Raw genomic sequence first — 19991 nt, forward strand, 5'->3', positions numbered from 1 at the left:
GGAATGTCATATAGGTCTGTCAGGGTCGGCCCAGGTGCTATGCGTTAAGAAATGTTGGCATCTATACCGAACCCCGCCCGATTTTTATGAAGTCTGAAATAAAACAGCGAATGAGATTTACTTTAGCCACGTTATTGTGACTCATCGCCTGCAACGAGATTTCAGTAGAATGTGTAAGCTTACTCCCGCCGTTTACCCGCGCATCATCATGGTTTGCTCGAATGAGCGGGAATTCACTCGGGTTCCATTATTACACTTTCAGTGAGAGCGAGAGGGTGAGGGGGAGAAAGAGGGAAAGGGAGAGAAGGAGGGGAAGTGAAGGAGAGGTGCAATGTTGCCGGAAAGGGAAGGTAAGAGGAGGAAAGAAAGAGAGTGGTTATGATAGGGAGATAGGGGAGAGGTGAAAGAGAGGGAGAGGAGATTGGGGGAATGGCAGCGGAAAGGAGAGGAGCGAAACCCAGGCACCACCGGATGAACATTAATTCAGCCATCACAAGAAATGACACAGGCATGAATAACCCGAAAGTGGTAGATTTTTTGGAGTGAATGTGAACTTTGGTGGTGAAAGGATATACTGTGTATTGAGGGCGCATTTAAACTGTCAGTCCTTACTCTGTGGCTGCTATCGCGAAGGACTTAAAATTGTCTTGGGGCATAATATGTACTCGAGGATGAGGTGAAGGTGAGGCACCTCACTTACAGGTGCAGTGTGACTTGTCACTCTGGTGTTCCCATGATGGCTGGTGCAGCATACTGTGTGTTCCGTCGTGTTCTGGACGTTGGTGGCAGAGTGTAATGTGTTGGTAGTTGGCTATTGGTGCGTGGCTTGGTGTGCTGTATCTATAATGCCTTGCACATGTCCAGTCTTCTGTTGTCGCTGTATCTGTCCATTATTTTGGTGTTGTTTGTCAGTATATCTCTGGTGATGTGTAGAGATTATATGTTCTTATAGGTCCTTGTCGCTTGTGCATTGTTAGGCATCTTGAAGATGTTGTCTTGCCTATATATTGAGTACGTTGGGGCTGACAGTCCCCAAGTGGGCAGGTGATGGTATAAACAACATTCACCTCTTTCAAGGTGTTTGGCTCGAGGAGAGTTCTACACGACCAAGTTGACAGTTTTTTTGCTCTTAAAAGTTTATTATTAGTTCACTCATCTGGTTGTGTCAGTAGGGGTCATATTTCTATCAATATTGTTATCAGAACCTTCTCTTCTCTGGTGTGAGCCGCGGAGAAGCTCCTGTGGTATATTTTAATAGTAGAGACCGATGGGGTAGCGTTGTATGTTGTATCTGGAGTTGTATGTTGTATCTAGAGTTGTATGTTGTATCTAGAGTTGTATATTGTATCTGATGTGGCATGGGTGCTAATCTTCCTTGTGATGAATTCCTCAACATATCCACTAGCTTATCCATTATTGATTAGGACCCGCCTGAATGTTGACCTTGGCTGTTGACCTCTGAATGTTGACCTTGGCTGTTGACCCTGGGTGCTGGCTGGCCACACAAAGTTTCAATAATTAAAGGTCAGGGAGAGTTTTAGGGAGTAAACAAACATAATGTCTTTAATTACCAATTCCCCCCCTACCCCAGCCATTACCCCCCCCCCCCTCTCAGGCTCCTGAAATAATTGACTAAATGCTATAAAACTGCAAAACCTTTTATCCTGATTAAAATGAAATATTTAAGAGAAAATAGTCAATATAATACAAGACTGGAGCCACAGGGGCTAGTCTTACGCTCAAGAAACACCGTCTTACGCTCAAGAAACACTGCCTTACGCTCAAGAAACACCGACTTACGCTCAAGAAACACCGACTTACGCTCAAGAAACACTGCCTTACGCTCAAGAAACACCGTCTTACGCTCAAGAAACACCGTCTTACGCTCAAGAAACACCGTCTTACGCTCAAGAAACACTGTCTTACGCTCAAGAAACACTGTCTTACGCTCAAGAAACACCGTTTTACGCTCAAGAAACACTGCCTTACGCTCAAGAAACACCGTCTTACGCTCAAGAAACACCGTCTTACGCTCAAGAAACACCGTCTTACGCTCAAGAAACACTGTCTTACGCTCAAGAAACACTGTCTTACGCTCAAGAAACACCGTCTTACGCTCAAGAAACACTGCCTTACGCTCAAGAAACACCGTCTTACGCTCAAGAAACACCGTCTTACGCTCAAGAAACACCGTCTTACGCTCAAGAAACACTGTCTTACGCTCAAGAAACACTGTCTTACGCTCAAGAAACACCGTCTTACGCTCAAGAAACACCGTCTTACGCTCAAGAAACACCGTCTTACGCTCAAGAAACACCGTCTTACGCTCAAGAAACACCGTCTTACGCTCAAGAAACACCGTCTTACGCTCAAGAAACACCGTCTTACGCTCAAGAAACACCGACTTACGCTCAAGAAACACCGACTTACGCTCAAGAAACACCGACTTACGCTCAAGAAACACCGACTTACGCTCAGGAAACACTGTCTTACGCTCAAGAAACACCGACTTACGCTCAATAAACACCGACTTACGCTCAAGAAACACTGTCTTACGCTCAATAAACACTGACTTACGCTCAAGAAACACTGACTTACGCTCAAGAAACACCGACTTACGCTCAAGAAACACCGACTTACGCTCAAGAAACACCGACTTACGCTCAAGAAACACCGGCTTACGCTCAAGAAACACTGACTTACGCTCAAGAAACATCGACTTACGCTCAAGAAACACTGACTTACGCTCAAGAAACACCGACTTACGCTCAAGAAACACCAACTTACGCTCAAGAAACACTATCTTACGCTCAAGAAACACCGACTTACGCTCAAGAAACACCGCCTTACGCTCAAGAAACACCGACTTACGCTCAAGAAACACCGACTTACTCTCAAGAAACACCGCTTTACGCTCAAGAAACACCGACTTACCCTCAAGAAACACTGTATTACGGCAAATAAAACAACCATGACGTCACTAAAGTTATATATTTGGTTCATTGTATTCAACACAACACAGACATACAACACTACAAGGGGTAAAATCACAAGGTCGATAATATCACTATCTACTGCAGGACTATCGCCCTTGTAGCAAGCCCCCAATCAGGGGATATAAACCTCTCTTGTATTAACCTTAACGACTCGTATATATCCTATGATATCTGACCTGATGTGACCCCGGAAAGATAGACAGGTTTCGTTGGTAGATTCTGAATGGATCCTGTCTCTGAGCTCCTGGTGAGAACCCTTGTATGGTCAATATTGCGGGGTAATTATATTGATGTTGGGCCTAAGGCTTATTAACCTCTGGAGGGTTATTAAGGTCCATTAACCTCTGGAGGGTTATTAAGGCCTATTAACCTCTGGAGGGTTATTAAGACCAATCAACCTCTGGAGGGTTATGGGTTATTAAAGTCTATCAACCTCTGGAGGGTTATTAAGGCCTATTAACCTCTGCAGGATTATTAAGGCCTATTAACCTCTGGAGGGTTATTAAGGCCAATTAACCTCTGGAGGGTTATTAAGACCTATCAACTTCTGGAGGGTTATTAAGGCCTATTAACCTCTGGAGGGTTATTAAGGCCTATTAACCTCTGGAGGGTTATTAAGGCCTATTAACCTCTGGAGGGTTATTAAGGCCTATTAACCTCTGGAGGGTTATTAAGGCCTATTAACCTCTGGAGGGTTATTAAGGCCTATTAACCTCTGGAGGGTTATTAAGGCCCATAAACCTCTGGAGGGTTATTAAGGCCCATAAACCTCTGGAGGGTTATTAAGGCCTATTAACCTCTGGAGGGTTATTAAGGCCTATTAACCTCTGGAGGGTTATTAAGACCTATTAACCTCTGGAGGGTTATTAAGACCTATTAACCTCTGGAGGGTTATTAAGACCTATTAACCTCTGGAGGGTTATTAAGACCTATTAACCTCTGGAGGGTTATTAAGGCCTATTAACCTCTGCAGGATTATTAAGGCCTATTAACCTCTGGAGGGTTATTAAGGCCTATTAACCTCTGGAGGGATATTAAGACCTATTAACCTCTGGAGGGTTATTAAGGCCTATTAACCTTTGGAGGGTTATTAAGGCCTATTAACCTCTGGAGGGTTATTAAGGCCTATTAACCTCTGGAGGGTTATTAAGGCCTATTAACCTCTGGAGGGTTATTAAGGCCAATTAACCTCTGGAGGGTTATTAAGGCCTATTAACCTCTGGAGGGTTATTAAGGCCTATTAACCTCTGCAGGATTATTAAGGCCTATTAACCTCTGGAGGCTTATTAAGGCCAATTAACCTCTGGAGGGTTATTAAGACCTATCAACTTCTGGAGGGTTATTAAGGCCTATTAACCTCTGGAGGGAATATTAAGACCTATCAACTTCTGGAGGGTTATTAAGGCCTATTAACCTCTGGAGGGTTATTTAGGCCTATTAACCTCTGGAGGGTTATTAAGGCCTATTAACCACTGGAGGGTTATTAAGGCCTATTAACCTCTGGAGGGTTATTAAGGCCTATTAACCTTTGGAGGGTTATTAAGGCCTATTAACCTCAGGAGGGTTATTAAGGCCTATTAACCTCTGGAGGGTTATTAAGGCATATTAACCTCTGCAGGATTATTAAGGCCTATTAACCTCTGGAGGGTTATTAAGGCCTATTAACCTCTGGAGGGTTATTAAGATCAATCAACCTCTGGAGGGTTATTAAGATCAATCAACCTCTGGAGGGTTATTAAGGCCTATTAACCTCTGGAGGGTTATTTATTAAGACCAATCAACCTCTGGAGGGTTATTAAGACCAATCAACCTCTGGAGGGTTATTCAGACCACACCAATAGCCTCCCAACTAACCATTAATCATACCACAGTTCTGAACATAGCCCAAAACTGAAGTAAACTTTCATAGTATACACCGAGAACAGACAGTATTCCTCTACCTGTATACAATACAAGTCTCAGGAAACACAAGTTACAAGAAATATACAGGTCATTGGCATTACAGGTTACAGGTAATACACAGGTTACAGGCTCCATAGGAACCTTCAGGAGCTGTTATAAAGAAAGAAAAATGATATATATAATTACATATTTTTTGTATAGTCTTTGGCATAAGGACTAGCAAGGGGCATAAAACAAGATCAGGGGACAGTTTGACAAGGGACAGTGAATAAGAGGTCCTCATACAGCACGCCATACATCAAAATACATCACCAGCATACACACACTTCATGGGAGGCCTATATGTACGTCAGCACAGGGAATCATTGCGGGATCGAAGCAAATCACGCTGATGGGACACTTTAGCTCCTGAAACATCACTCTAACGACCTTGTTAGCGTCGAGACGGTTGTTAGGATCTAGCAGGGAAAGGGTTTGGGTATCTGAGAGATGTGATTAAAATCACTTTGTCGTTATGTTGGGATAATTGGACAATTGGGACACACCACAATCCCACAAACAGTGGGATTCAGGTCTGGCGTTACAGGAGGCCCATTGATGTGTAGCATTGGGCCCCATTGATGTACAACCCATTAACCCACACTCTCCATCTCTATTTCAAGGGTGAAAGATGATTGAATACCCCCCTTCCCCCCCCCTCCCTCTTTAGCGAACTATGACTCGCAAAACACCATGCAATGAATCTGCTTTTGGCTATCGTCGGTGTTGTTAAGAAACGAGTGATATCAAACCTCGATATCTAAATCATCGCACACGAGCTATCAACACGTGACGGCTTGTGTGTGGTGTGTGTGTGTGTGTGTGTGTGTGTGTGTGTGTGTGTGTGTGTGTGTGTGTGTGTGTGTGTGTGTGTGTGTGACAGGATGCCCAGGCTAGGAGATGAGGCAGACACAGGGAGGCTGAGAGCACTAACCCACAGATCACATCACATTATCCTATATTACGACGCAACGGAAAGCTATATATATATCACGAATGTACAGATGTGCATATATTATATACAGGTGTATATGAGCTGGCTGGCTGGCTGGCTGGCTGGCTGGCTGGCTGGCTCCACACGTCCACGCCATGAGCGGGACTGCGTGTATGTATTGTATAATACAAGGGGGTGTAGAATACAGCTTAATATACTCCGTTAAATGAAGGGTTTATCAGTGGTGGTGTGGTAGGCCAAGTGTGGTTGATTGTGGTAGTCAGGACATCACGTGACCATTGGTCTCTGCTGTGGTGCTGCTGGAGGTGGCTGCTGGCTCTGCTGCTGTCCCTGCAGGAGCTGTGGGGTCTGCTGCTGCTGCTGCTGTTGCTGGGGCTGTAACTGCTGCTGTGTGGTTGGCGTGGTGGAGTGGTGGTGGTGGTGGAGAGGAGCGTTGTGGTGGGGTGTGGTGGTGGTGGTGGCTGGCACAGGCTTGCGGCTCTCGTCAATGATTGCTGGACCCTGTGGGGGTAGAAAATGGGGGTCAGGTCCTTTCTGGGTTGGGGGGAGGGGGACATTCACTCTAACAAGGCTATTGACGGTGTTAACTACACACACACTCAGGGGCGCCATAGTTATTGTGGTAAACACAATATTGGCACTCAGATGGCACTCACACACACACACACACACACACACACACACACACACACACACACACACACACACACACACATACAGAGTATGCCGCCTCATCATGGAGTCCTCATCTGAAGAAGCATATAATGAAACTGGAAAAGGTTCAGAGGTTTGCAACGAGACTCGTCCCAGAGCTACGAGGGATGGGGTATGAGGAGCGCCTGAGGGAACTGTGCCTTACGACACTAGAAAGAAGAAGGGAGAGGGGGGACATGATAGGAACGTATAAGATACTCAGAGGGATTGACAGAGTGGACATAGACGAAATGTTCACACGGAATAGTAACAGAACGAGGGGACATGGATGGAAGCTTGAAACTCAGATGAGTCACAGAGATGTTAGGAAGTTTTCTGTTAGCGTGAGAGTAGTGGGGAAATGGAATGCAGGTTGTGAAAGCAAATACTATTCATAATTTTAAAACCAGGTATGATAGGGAAATGGGACAGGAGTCATTGCTGTAAACAACCGATGGTCGAAAGGCGGGATCCAAGAGTCAATGCTCGATCCTGCAGACACAACTAGGTGAGTACAACTAGGTGAGTACACACACACACGCATACACACACACATACACACACACACACACGTACATCAGTTGATTGACAGTTGAGAGGCGGAACCAAAGAGCCAGAGCTCAATCCCCGCAAGCACAATTAGGTGAGTACACACACACACTAACCTGGCCAAGATATCAGATACCTTATACTTTACTTTGAATAAATAATTTTATCCAATTGACGTGTATATGTCTATTTAAATTTATTATTTAAAATTTGGTTAATTTTATCCCTGTTGACAGTTGAAAAACACAGCCCTAAAAGGCTTTGCCTGTACACAGAAGTTCAGCTTAACTACTTAGACATGTCGGAACAGCGGAGATTTCGCCTCTTGCAGGTCCGAGTTCAATCCCCGACGGTCGAACTGGTTGGGCACGGTTCCCTCCCTTCGTGTTGTTCCAGATCATTGTCTTCATATCCCTTCCAAGTGCTATGTTGGTCATACTGGCTTAGTGGTTTCTCCTGATAACGATCTTAACGACCATTTAAGGGAGTCTTTAGGGAGTATTCACACACATCTCAAAGACCTGAAGTATGTGTTTTAGTTAAAATTTTGTATCTATTTAATTTTAAATTTTAACAGGAATTGAAAGAAAGTTTTCCTGAGGGCGAGCAGTGAGATATTCTGAGCTTGCCTCGCCACAAGCTAAAGCCTTTAACTGTTCCTGATTGTAAACAAAAGCTGTATTTAAATTTTAACGATGTAAACTTAGTTCCCAATACACACTTTTCCCGCCAAAGGCGTAAACTAGGGGCTTCGCCCACTAGATCTACGGGAAGATCCTGGATCCTGGATCCTGGAAGATCTCCAGTAGACTCACACTGATCCACTCTCTTCCTAATCTTACAATTCCACTTAACGCGAGTTAAAATATTCTTCTCCCTTTCAAGACACCGTTAACAGAGCCTTTGAAGCACTGACTTCCGCGTTCTCGTTACCCCTCTAAACTGCCCTTTCCCCGTTCAGGCATAAAGGTTGCCCCCTCCTCCTGCAGCTGCAACAGCTGCTACAGCAGCGGTAGCAGCAGCAGCAGCAGCGCCCCGCTCAGCAGCGGTTGCGGGCGCCGAAGACATACCTCGAGTCCACCGATCTGGCGCTTGAGTTGAGCGAGAGAAGAGGGCGTGCAGGCCATCGAGGCGAAGACCAGCCGCTCTTCGTAGTCGTACTCGCAGAGGATCTTGTTGTCGCACAGGTAGAACTTGTCTCCCACGCAGAACCTGCATGGGAGAGACACGTGTCCAGGGTCATTAGTTGGCATGGGATGGGCGTGGGTTTGGGGTGGGAAAGCGGGTGAGGGTTCAAGGTATAGGGTCTATGGTTACAAATGTTATCTTAATTTACGTTGTTAAGCATTTATCAATCCATGAGGAGACATGGAGACATGTGGAGGCTTTATATATATATATATATATATATATATATATATATATATATATATATATATATATATATATATATATATATATATATATATATATATATATATATATATGTCGTACCTAGTAGCCAGAACGCACTTCTCGGCCTACTATGCGAGGCCCGATTTGCCTAATAAGCCAAGTTTTCCTGAATTAATATATTTTCTCAATTTTTTTTCTTATGAAATGATAAATCTACCCATTTCATTATGTATGAGGTCAATTTTTTTTTATTGGAGTTAAAATTAACGTAGATATATGACCGAACCTAACCAACCCTACCTAACCTAACCTAACCTATCTTTATAGGTTAGGTTAGGTTAGGTAGCCGAAAAAGTTAGGTTAGGTTAGGTTAGGTAGGTTAGATAGTCGAAAAACAATTAATTCATGAAAACTTGGCTTATTAGGCAAATTGGGCCCTGCATAGTTGGCTGAGAAGTGCGTTCTGGCTACTAGGTACGACATATATATATATATATATATATATATATATATATATATATATATATATATATATATATATATATATATATATATATATATATAAATGTTAGAAGATAGAGAGGTATGTAGGAGTAGTATAACAGTATGTCGTTCGGTCGTTGGAGTGTTTTAAGCGTAGGTTAGACGTGTGTGTGAATGGGCTTTGGGTGGAAATAAGAGATGAATCGTATCAACCACCACCACCCACTCCACCACCACCACCACGACCACCTACTCCACCACTTCCCCTCCACCTCTACCCCTCTACCACCACCACCAACAGTACACTTACCTCAGCAAACATCTTCCTGTAATCTTCCATCTTCGATACATACCTGAAGTATTCTTTGGCATGTCTCCTGAAGATCCTGGCTATGTGTGTGTGTGTGTGTGTGTGTGTGTGTGTGTGTGTGTGTGTGTGTGTGTGTGTGTGTGTGTGTGTGTGTGTCTTGAAGTGGAACCCACTTCAAGACTCCGTACCAATATAGAAGCTTCAAGAGGAAGTATGGGCCAATAGGCCACTTGCAGTTACTTTCATTCTTATGCTCTCATATATCCAATTAATACCCATTGTTCCGTGTTCTGTCTTGTGTTTGTCATAAGTTTGTTCGCTTCATCCAAAATTGTTGTACCATATCACCTCACCCAAATGCGAGTATAAATAAGGAAGCAAACGGAGTGTTTACAGGTTACAGTTGTGTGTGTAAACTAAAGTCTTTGAAAATGTAATAGGTAATTACGAAACGCGTTCAGGCGTCGCGTCAGACTAGAAATAAAAATGAATTTTGGAGAATTGGTTTCTCAATTACCATCGACAGTAAAAAGAAACATAAGAAATATTTTGAAAATTCGTGTTAGAATTATTAATCTTACTTTTTCGGTCATATTAAACAACACATATATATATATATATATATATATATATATATAATATATATATATATATATATTAGTATATATATATATATATATATATATATATACTAATATATATATATATATCAAAAAAGGTAGCAGTCTTTCTTGTAAACATATGTTGTTGAATATGACCGAAAGGGTAAGATTAATAAGTCTAACACGAATCTTCTCAATATTTCCTGCGTTCTTCTTCACTGTCGAGGGTAATTGATAAATTAATTCTCCAAAATTCATTCTTTATTTCTGGTCTGACGCCTGAACGCGTTTCGTAATGCTTATTACATTTTCAAAGACTTAGTTTGCACATAAAGTTTATGTGCAAACTAAGTCTTTGAAAATGCTATTCTTGTGGTCGAGAGCTTTATATATCCTTGTTACCTTACCTTGCGATGATTTCGGGGCTCAGCGTCCCTGCGGCCCGGTCTCTCGACCAAGCCTCCTTGTGTTGTTAATTGGCGTTGATGAAGAATAGAATGGGCCATAGGAGCGACCTTTGTGTGTGTAGCACTGTGAGTGTGTCTGTTCTCGCCCTCTCATGCTGTAACTCTGTTTCCTGTCTGGTAGATACTCTCTGTTATTGCTTTGCTAGCTACTCCCGCCTGCTTGGGAGGTTCTTGGGGGTGGCAGTTAACTGTGTCAATGGCCTTTTGGTACTCTAGAAATTTATCCACAGTATGGGGTTTATTCCCCCAAAAATGGGGTTTATTCCCCAGAATACAGATTTCTTCATCATCATGAACCCAATTCAGTAATATTAGACTGTAAACAGAATCCAGTATTCTCTTGCTTGGTGACGGACGCACTGACGTACACGCGTCCCTGGACAGAACCAACTGTCTGGGAGAGACAAGAGAGAAAGAAGAACAGAAATAAATTAGAAAATCCAAGAGGCAGCGCACCACGTCTGGCAGCGCACCACGTCTGGCAGCGCGCGAGCCGCCCAGCATTCAAAATACGCGCGCGAAAGGCTGGAGAAAGGCGCGAGCCAGCGCGCATTTGCCAAATCTCCTCGAAGAAATACGAGCGTTTGGTACAGGACCCCTACGGGGATTTGTGGGTGTGTTGAGGCTTAGAGCGAGGGAGGGGGGAGGAGAAACACGGAGGTGGGGAAGGGCGTGTTCCTTCCGCGACCTGCCGGCAGGAATAGACATTATATCACATGCTGCTGTTCGGTTTTATATCATGTTTGCCTTACACTCGTAAACCTGAGAGGTGAGAAAACAGTTTGAGCTGGGAGATCTAGCGGTTCCGTGGTGGTGGTGTGTGTGTGTGTGTGTCTGTCGCCGACCTGAGGTGGGGGTGGACCTCGTATCCCCACGCTGGAGAGAGAGAGAGAGAGAGAGAGAGAGAGAGAGTCATGGCGCAGGAATGTTAGACGTCTTAGAATCTTAGAGCTTGGTTGAACTCGAGCTCCTGGGTCACAAACTGTGGGAGTGAGGCGTTGGCTTCCCCCCCCCCCCTCCAGGCCTGGGGCTCACCCCCTCCCCCAGTGACACTTAGGCATAACGACGAGCGTAAACCCCAACCACTAATTCACTCCATCATTAGCATGAGAGCTGAACTGCCAGCGTCTCTAGGCTTAGTCGTTACGACCTTCAATGGACTACACGTGTCAGAGAGAGAGAGAGAGAGAGAGAGAGAGAGAGAGAGAGAGAGAGAGAGAGAGAGAGAGAGAGAGAGAGACAGAGAGAGAGAGAGAGAGAGAGAGAGAGAGAGAGAGAAAGAGGAAAGGAGAGAGAGAAAGGACAAAAAAAAGATAAAATAATCAATACAAAAAACCTGTACATACAATCCCACATCAACAAAACGTAAATAATAAATTATACAATCACCGGTGGCCATATAATACAATAACCAAAGAGCCAAGATGATAACTAACTCTCAGGAAGACTCGTCTTGTCTTGAAGAACAAGCCGTGGACCGGGCGACCGCTCCCCAGGGGGCGCTGCCCCGCCCATCAATAGGCCATCAAATCGGCTGCTACAGCACTAACTTTTATAAATATCTCGGAACTCATTACCCTAAAACCCAACACGGAGCCTAATCAAGCGAGCCCTAATACCCAGGGTTTTAGGGCTTAACTGAAAGAAATGCACCATCGAAGTTAACACGCAAAAATTAGGGGGCCTTTGCATAGTAATTCCGGTGGGCGTTGGGGGCCGCCGACCCCCACGCTGCCACGCCCCGTTTTCTAAAATACCGACGTCTTGTGGTTCTCTGTAATTTTCTTTGACGGTGACTTGCCTAAAAGGGCGAGTAAGTGACGCTTGCTAAAATTTATTCCACAGGGGGATTCCACAGGGGGATTCCACAGGGGTTGGGGAGGAAGATTCTCTGTTATACTCAGGCCAGAAATATGCTGTGAATCGATATATCGATTGTGTATGTCTGTACAGCGACGGAGGCTTGAACCTTCCGCTTCTAATAGCTCACTCCGTTATCTTGAGGTTATCTTGAGATGATTTCGGGGCTTAGCGTCTCCGCGGCCCGGTCCTCGACCAGGCCTCCTTTTTGTTACACATTCCACAGGAAGCAGCCCGTAGCAGCTGTCTAATTCCCAGGTACCTATTTACTGCTAGGTAGGTAACAGGGGGCATCAGGGTGAAAGAAACACTGCCCATTTGTTTCCGCCTCCATCGGGGATCGGTCCCGGAACCTCAGGACTACGAATCCAAGGCGCTGTCCACTCAGCTGTCAGGCCCGTCCTCCTATACGGTTTCCCAACGTCAAGAAAATGGCTAATTTAAATTGCCCTTATCCTAACCTACCAGAGGACCCAAAACAAAACGGAACAGTACGGCACACTTTTTTTTTTTTTTTTTGCAGAGCCGCTTCCATGATTCACGAAGCAGTTACGCAAGCACTTACGAACTTGTACATTTTTCCTTAATCTTTGACGGCTTTGGTTACATTTATTAAACAGTTTACAAGCATGAAAACTGGCCAATCAACTGTTGTTATTGTTATAAACAGCCTCCTGGTGCTTCGGAGCTCATTAACTGTTTAATAATTGTAAACAAAGCCGCCAAAGATTGAGAAAAGATGGACAGGTTCGTAAGTGCTTGCGTAACTACTTCGTGAATCTGGCCTCAGGTTCGTAAGTGCTTGCGTAATTGCTTTGTGAATCTCCTTCTTCCTCCTCTCCCTTCTATCTCTCCCTCCCCCCTCTCCTCTAGTATACCTCCATCTCCTCCCCCTAAACCCCTCCACTCCCCCCCTCCTCTCTCTCACCCGTCCTCTGGGGGTTGAGATCACAGCTTCTCAATGGCTTAAAAAAAAGTTCGATCCCCCTATGTAACAAACTGCCGGCCGGGCCCTGGTTCCCGGCACGCGTCTGTCTGTATGTATGTATATATGTATGTATGTATGTATGTATGTATGTATGTATGTATGTATGTATGTATGTATGTATGTATGTTTACCTGTATGTCTGTCTCAGACTCTCAATTGTCTGTCCATTTGTTCGTTTATATCTTTATGTATCTCCCTGTCTATGTGTCTTATCTGTCTTTCTGTTAGTCTAGACAGAGCTGTCAGTGATTGTGTGTACTTAACAGTGACCACAGAGGCAGCGAGCTCTAGCTCCTGAGACCCCCGCCTAGGTGAACCTCATACGATATAATCTTGAATTTCCTGATTCAGCCACGCGTGAGGGAACCAGGGAGGGAGGAGGGTCGGGGAGGACACACACACAAGGGGGTGAGACCTACACATATGGGACCTCACCCAGGGAGTTACATAGCCCCTTCCCACCCACACATACACAGGCAGCTGGGTGATTGGCTGGTGGTGATGGGGGGAGGGGTGAAGGACCCCGTGATGGGGGGGGGGCCCATGTAGTGGCCTTTCGTACACCACCGTAACGACACCCCTCAAGTTAGGTTCTGGGCTAATTAAACTAAACACCATCGGTAATTAAACTAAGTGCGGTAGTTACCCGTCTTGCGCAGATTAATTGGAGAGAAAGAGAAGTTTGTGAAGGGAAGTGGAATATTTTACTTAATTAGCGAGAGTTGAGTTTAGGAGGGACTTCCCAAGTGGAGGAGGGACTTCCCAAGTGGAGGAGGGACTTCCCAAGTGGAGGAGGGACTTCCCAAGTGGAGGAGGGACTTCCCAAGTGGAGGAGGGACTTCCCAAGTGGAGGAGGGACTTCCCAAGTGGAGGAGGGACTTCCCAAGTGGAGGAGGGACTTCCCAAGTGGAGAAGGGACTTCCCAAGTGGAGGAGAGACTTCCCAAGTGGAGAAGGGACTTCCCAAGTGGAGGAGGGACTTCCCAAGTGGAGGAGGGACTTCCCAAGTGGAGGAGGGACTTCCCAAGTGGAGGAGGGACTTCCCAAGTGGAGGAGGGACTTCCCAAGTGGAGGAGGGACTTCCCAAGTGGTGGAGGGACTTCCCAAGTGGAGAAGGGACTTCCCAAGTGGTGGAGGGACTTCCCAAGTGGAGAAGGGACTTCCCAAGTGGAGGAGAGACTTCCCAAGTGGAGGAGGGACTTCCCAAGTGGAGGAGGGACTTCCCAAGTGGTGGAGGGACTTCCCAAGTGGTGGAGGGACTTCCCAAGTGGAGAAGGGACTTCCCAAGTGGAGGAGGGACTTCCCAAGTGGAGGAGGGACTTCCCAAGTGGAGGAGGGACTTCCCAAGTGGAGGAGGGACTTCCCAAGTGGAGAAGGGACTTCCCAAGTGGAGAAGGGACTTCCCAAGTGGTGGAGGGACTTCCCAAGTGGAGGAGGGACTTCCCAAGTGGAGGAGGGACTTCCCAAGTGGAGGAGGGACTTCCCAAGTGGAGGAGGGACTTCCCAAGTGGAGGAGAGACTTCCCAAGTGGTGGAGGGACTTCCCAAGTGGAGGAGGGACTTCCCAAGTGGAGGAGGGACTTCCCAAGTGGAGGAGGGACTTCCCAAGTGGAGGAGGGACTTCCCAAGTGGAGGAGGGACTTCCCAAGTGGAGGAGGGACTTCCCAAGTGGAGGAGGGACTTCCCAAGTGGAGGGACTTCCCAAGTGGAGGAGAGACTTCCCAAGTGGTGGAGGGACTTCCCAAGTGGAGGAGGGACTTCCCAAGTAGAGGAGGGACTTCCCAAGTGGAGGAGGGACTTCCCAAGTGGAGGAGGGACTTCCCAAGTGGAGGAGGGACTTCCCAAGTGGAGGTGGGACTTCCCAAGTGGAGGAGGGACTTCCCAAGTGGAGGAGGGACTTCCCAAGTGGAGGAGGGACTTCCCAAGTGGAGGAGGGACTTCCCAAGTGGAGGAGGGACTTCCCAAGTGGAGGAGGGACTTCCCAAGTGGAGGAGGGACTTCCCAAGTGGAGGAGGGACTTCCCAAGTGGAGGAGGTACTTCCCAAGTGGTGGAGGGACTTCCCAAGTGGAGGAGATACTTCCCAAGTGGAGGAGTGACTTCCCAAGTGGAGGAGGGACTTCCCAAGTGTAGGAGATACTTCCCAAGTGGTGGAGGGACTTCCCAAGTGGAGGAGATACTTCCCAAGTGGAGGAGTGACTTCCCAAGTGGAGGAGGGACTTCCCAAGTGGAGGAGATACTTCCCAAGTGGTGGAGGGACTTCCCAAGTGGAGGAGGGACTTCCCAAGTGGAGGAGATACTTCCCAAGTGGAGGAGTGACTTCCCAAAAGGAGGAGGAACTTCCCAAGTGGAGGAGGGACTTCCCAAGTGGAGGAGGGACTTCCCAAGTGGAGGAGGGACTTCCCAAAAGGAGGAGGAACTTCCCAAGTGGAGGAGGGACTTCCCAAGTGGAGGAGGGACTTCCCAAGTGGGGGAGATACTTCCCAAGTGGAGGAGGGACTTTCCAAGTGGAGGAGGGACTTCCCAAGTGGAGGAGGGACTTCCCAAGTGGAGGAGGGACTTTCCAAGTGGAGGAGATACTTCCCAAGTGGAGGAGAGACTTTCCAAGTGGAGGAGATACTTCCCAAGTGGAGGAGGGACTTCCCAAAAGGAGGAGGAACTTCCCAAGTGGAGGAGGGACTTCCCAAGTGGAGGAGGGACTTTCCAAGTGGAGGAGATACTTCCCAAGTGGAGGAGGGACTTCCCAAAAGGAGGAGGAACTTCCCAAGTGGAGGAGGGACTTCCCAAGTGGAGGAGGGACTTCCCAAGTGGAGGAGGGACTTCCCAAGTGGAGGAGGGACTTCCCAAGTGGAGGAGGGACTTACCAAGTGGAGGAGGGACTTACCAAGTGGAGGAGGGACTTACCAAGTGGAGGAGGGACTTCCCAAGTGGAGGAGATACTTCCCAAGTGGAGGAGTGACTTCCCAAAAGGAGGAGGAACTTCCCAAGTGGAGGAGGGACTTCCCAAGTGGAGGAGGGACTTCCCAAGTGGAGGAGGGACTTCCCAAAAGGAGGAGGAACTTCCCAAGTGGAGGAGGGACTTCCCAAGTGGAGGAGGGACTTCCCAAGTGGAGGAGATACTTCCCAAGTGGAGGAGGGACTTTCCAAGTGGAGGAGGGACTTCCCAAGTGGAGGAGGGACTTCCCAAGTGGAGGAGGGACTTTCCAAGTGGAGGAGATACTTCCCAAGTGGAGGAGAGACTTTCCAAGTGGAGGAGATACTTCCCAAGTGGAGGAGGGACTTCCCAAAAGGAGGAGGAACTTCCCAAGTGGAGGAGGGACTTCCCAAGTGGAGGAGGGACTTTCCAAGTGGAGGAGATACTTCCCAAGTGGAGGAGGGACTTCCCAAAAGGAGGAGGAACTTCCCAAGTGGAGGATGGACTTCCCAAGTGGAGGAGGGACTTCCCAAGTGGAGGAGGGACTTCCCAAGTGGAGGAGGGACTTCCCAAGTGGAGGAGGGACTTCCCAAGTGGAGGAGGGACTTCCCAAGTGGAGGAGGGACTTCCCAAGTGGAGGAGGGACATCCCAAGTGGAGGAGGGACTTACCAAGTGGAGGAGGGACTTACCAAGTGGAGGAGGGACTTACCAAGTGGAGGAGGGACTTCCCAAGTGGAGGAGGGACTTCCCAAGTGGAATAGGTACTTCCCAAGTGGAATAGGTACTTCCCAAGTGGAGGAGGGACTTCCCAAGTGGAGGAGGGACTTCCCAAGTGGAGGAGGGACTTCCCAAGTGGAGGAGGGACTTCCCAAGTGAAGGAGGGACTTCCCAAGTGGGAAGTATAATTACAATATATAAGGGGTGGTAGGAGAAGGCAATATGTGAGTATATGTAGGAGACCAATCAAGGCTCTCCCAGATGCTATATATTCTCTTCTTCGAGGCTAAGGGTCCCTACAAACACAACCAGAGGTGATAACCCCCCCCCCCTATATGTATATTTGAAACAAGAAAATGTATATATAATATTGGTTAGAGTAGTGCTTGTATGAACACCGTGTATGTGGATCAAAATATACTAATCTCATCTTGCCATTGTGCGTGTATATCAATGTGTGTATGATTATACTTATTCAGCAAGGATATAGTTCCTATTGTTATAGTCTGGTGTGTATATCTCTCTGTATATCTTACATGTATCTGTGTGTGTGTGTGTGTGTGTGTGTGTGTGTGTGTACTCATCTATTTGTGCTTGCGGGGGTTGAGCTCTGGCTCTCTGGTCCCGCCTCTCAACTGTCAATCAACTGGTGTACAGGTTCCTGAGCCTATTGAGCTGTGTGTGTGTGTGTGTGTGTGTGTGTGTGTGTGTGTGTGTGTGTGTGTGTGTGTGTAGAGAGGCTCACCTGTGGTTACACTGCTGGCAGGCGAAGCACTCGAGGTGGTAGACATTGTTACGAGCCCTCATCACCATCTCGAAGGCCGGAATGACCTTTGAGCAGGCTGAGCAATACCCAGTTGTTCCGAACAGCCTGCAGGGTAAATACAGGTCAACACTGGTCACTACAGGTCAGTACTTTGACAACAAGTCAGCTTAACTATCTAACTGGCTTGTCAAATTGCCTGACTGGCTTCTAACTGTCTGCCTCACTGTACTGTTGCCTACTTGATCGGCTTCTTGCCTAACTACCAGGTCTGCTTGTTCTCTGATTGGCTGGTTAAATAAATGATCACGTGACTGGTTGGCTAATTATAGAACTACACGGCTGGTTGGATAATTGTCTCACTGACTAGCTGGTTATTTGACCATCTGACTAGTTGGTTAACTGACTAACCACCTGACTGGTTAGTTAACTACCTAACAACCTGACTGGTTAGTTAACTACCTAACTATCTGACTGGTTAGTTAACTACCTAACTATCTGACTGGTTAGTTAATTAACTATCTGACTGGTTAGTTAACTACCTGATCATCTGACTGTTTAGCTAACTATCTGACCATCTGACTGGTTAGTTGACTACCTATCTGACTGGTTAGTTAACTACCTAACCATCTGACTGGTTAGTTAACTACCTAACTATCTGACTGGTTAGTTAACTACCTAACTATCTGACTGGTTAGTTAACTACCTAACTATCTGACTGGTTAGTTAACTACCTAACTATCTGACTGGTTAGTTAACTACCTAACTATCTGACTGGTTAGTTAAATACCTGACCACCTGACTGGTTAGTTGACTACCTAACTATCTGACTCGTTAGTTAACTACCTAACCACCTAACTGGCCAGTTAACCACTTAACCACATTACTGGTTAGTAAACAACCTAACCACCAAACTGGTTAGTTACCTGACCAGTTAGATGGTTAGGTAGTTAACCTAACCAGTTAGGTGGTTAGGTTGTTAACCACCTAACCACGTGGTTAGACTAGACATACCTGAGATAGTCCCTGCGACAGAGGATAAGATTACCCTTAGTAAATAGAGTGGACCCCACTTCCCCCAGCCGGCAGTCGCAGCATCCGCACTTGAGACAATCTTCGTGCCAGTGCATCTCGAGGGCCTTCAGCAGATACCTGGAGGGAGAGGGGGTGTGAGACACACCTGGGGGACACCGCGGGTGGACAGGTGTAGAGGGGTGGGGGGGATACAGGTGTGTGAGTGTGTGTGTGTGCGTTTTAATGGCACTTTTAACGTGTGTGTTCTTTCTTGGGGGTTCACTACTTGGAGATGTGTATTGTTATCTATCTACACTATTACTTATCTACACCATCTTTTATACCACCAGAATCTATGCTGCTAGCACCATGAGCTATATCACCATCTACATCTATACCACCACCACCATCTACACCACCATCACCATCTACACCACCACCACCACCATGTACACCACCACCATCACCATCTACACCACCACCACCATCAACACCACTACCACCACCATCTACACCACCATCTACACCACCACCACAAACACCACCACCACCAACACTACCACCATCTACACCACCACCACCATCTACACCAGCACCAACACCACCACCATCAACACCACCATCAAACACCACCACCATCAACACCACCACCATCAACACCACCACCATCAACACCACTACCACCACCATCTACACCACCATCTACACCACCACCACAAACACCACCACCACCACAAACACCACCACCACCACAAACACCACCACCACCACCATCTACACCAAGACCACCACCACCATCTACACCACCACCACCAACACCATCAACACCACCACCATCAACACCACCACCATCAACACCACTACCACCACCATCTACACCACCATCTACACCACCACCACAAACACCACCACCACCACCATCTACACCAACACCACCACCACCATCTACACCACCACCACCAACACCACCACCAACACCACCACCACCACCATCAACACCACCACCATCTACACCAACACCACCACCACCATCAACACCACCACCATCTACACCAACACCACCACCACCATCTACACCACCACCATCACCACCACCATCAACACCACCATCAACACCACCACCATCTACACCAACACCACCACCACCATCTACACCACCACCACCACCACCATCTACACCACCACCAACACCACCACCATCAACACCACCACCATCTACACCAACACCACCATCACCATCTACACCACGAACACCAACACCACCACCACCAACACCACCACCATCTACACCAACACCACCACCACCAACACCACCACCATCAACACCACCACCATCTACACCAACAC

The 19991-nt window shown here is 46.9% G+C and overlaps 1 protein-coding gene across 1 annotated transcript in view; it reads right to left on the reverse strand.

Annotated features, from left to right (window-relative positions):
* Positions 1-2972: 2972 nt before the first annotated feature.
* The window catches only part of LOC123758953 (LIM domain only protein 3), a 56926-nt gene continuing 39907 nt past the window's right edge, over positions 2973-19991 (reverse strand). The window contains exons 3-6 of the mRNA XM_045743719.2: positions 18645-18782; positions 17613-17738; positions 8205-8346; positions 2973-6393 (exon numbers count right to left, since the gene is read on the reverse strand). Coding sequence (XP_045599675.1) covers positions 6160-6393; positions 8205-8346; positions 17613-17738; positions 18645-18782 — 640 coding nt within the window. The 3' untranslated portion in view covers positions 2973-6159. The remainder of the gene's footprint in view (positions 6394-8204; positions 8347-17612; positions 17739-18644; positions 18783-19991) is intronic.

Source organism: Procambarus clarkii, chromosome 31 (genome assembly GCF_040958095.1).
Source record: "Procambarus clarkii isolate CNS0578487 chromosome 31, FALCON_Pclarkii_2.0, whole genome shotgun sequence".
NCBI classification, from domain to species: domain Eukaryota; kingdom Metazoa; phylum Arthropoda; class Malacostraca; order Decapoda; family Cambaridae; genus Procambarus; species Procambarus clarkii.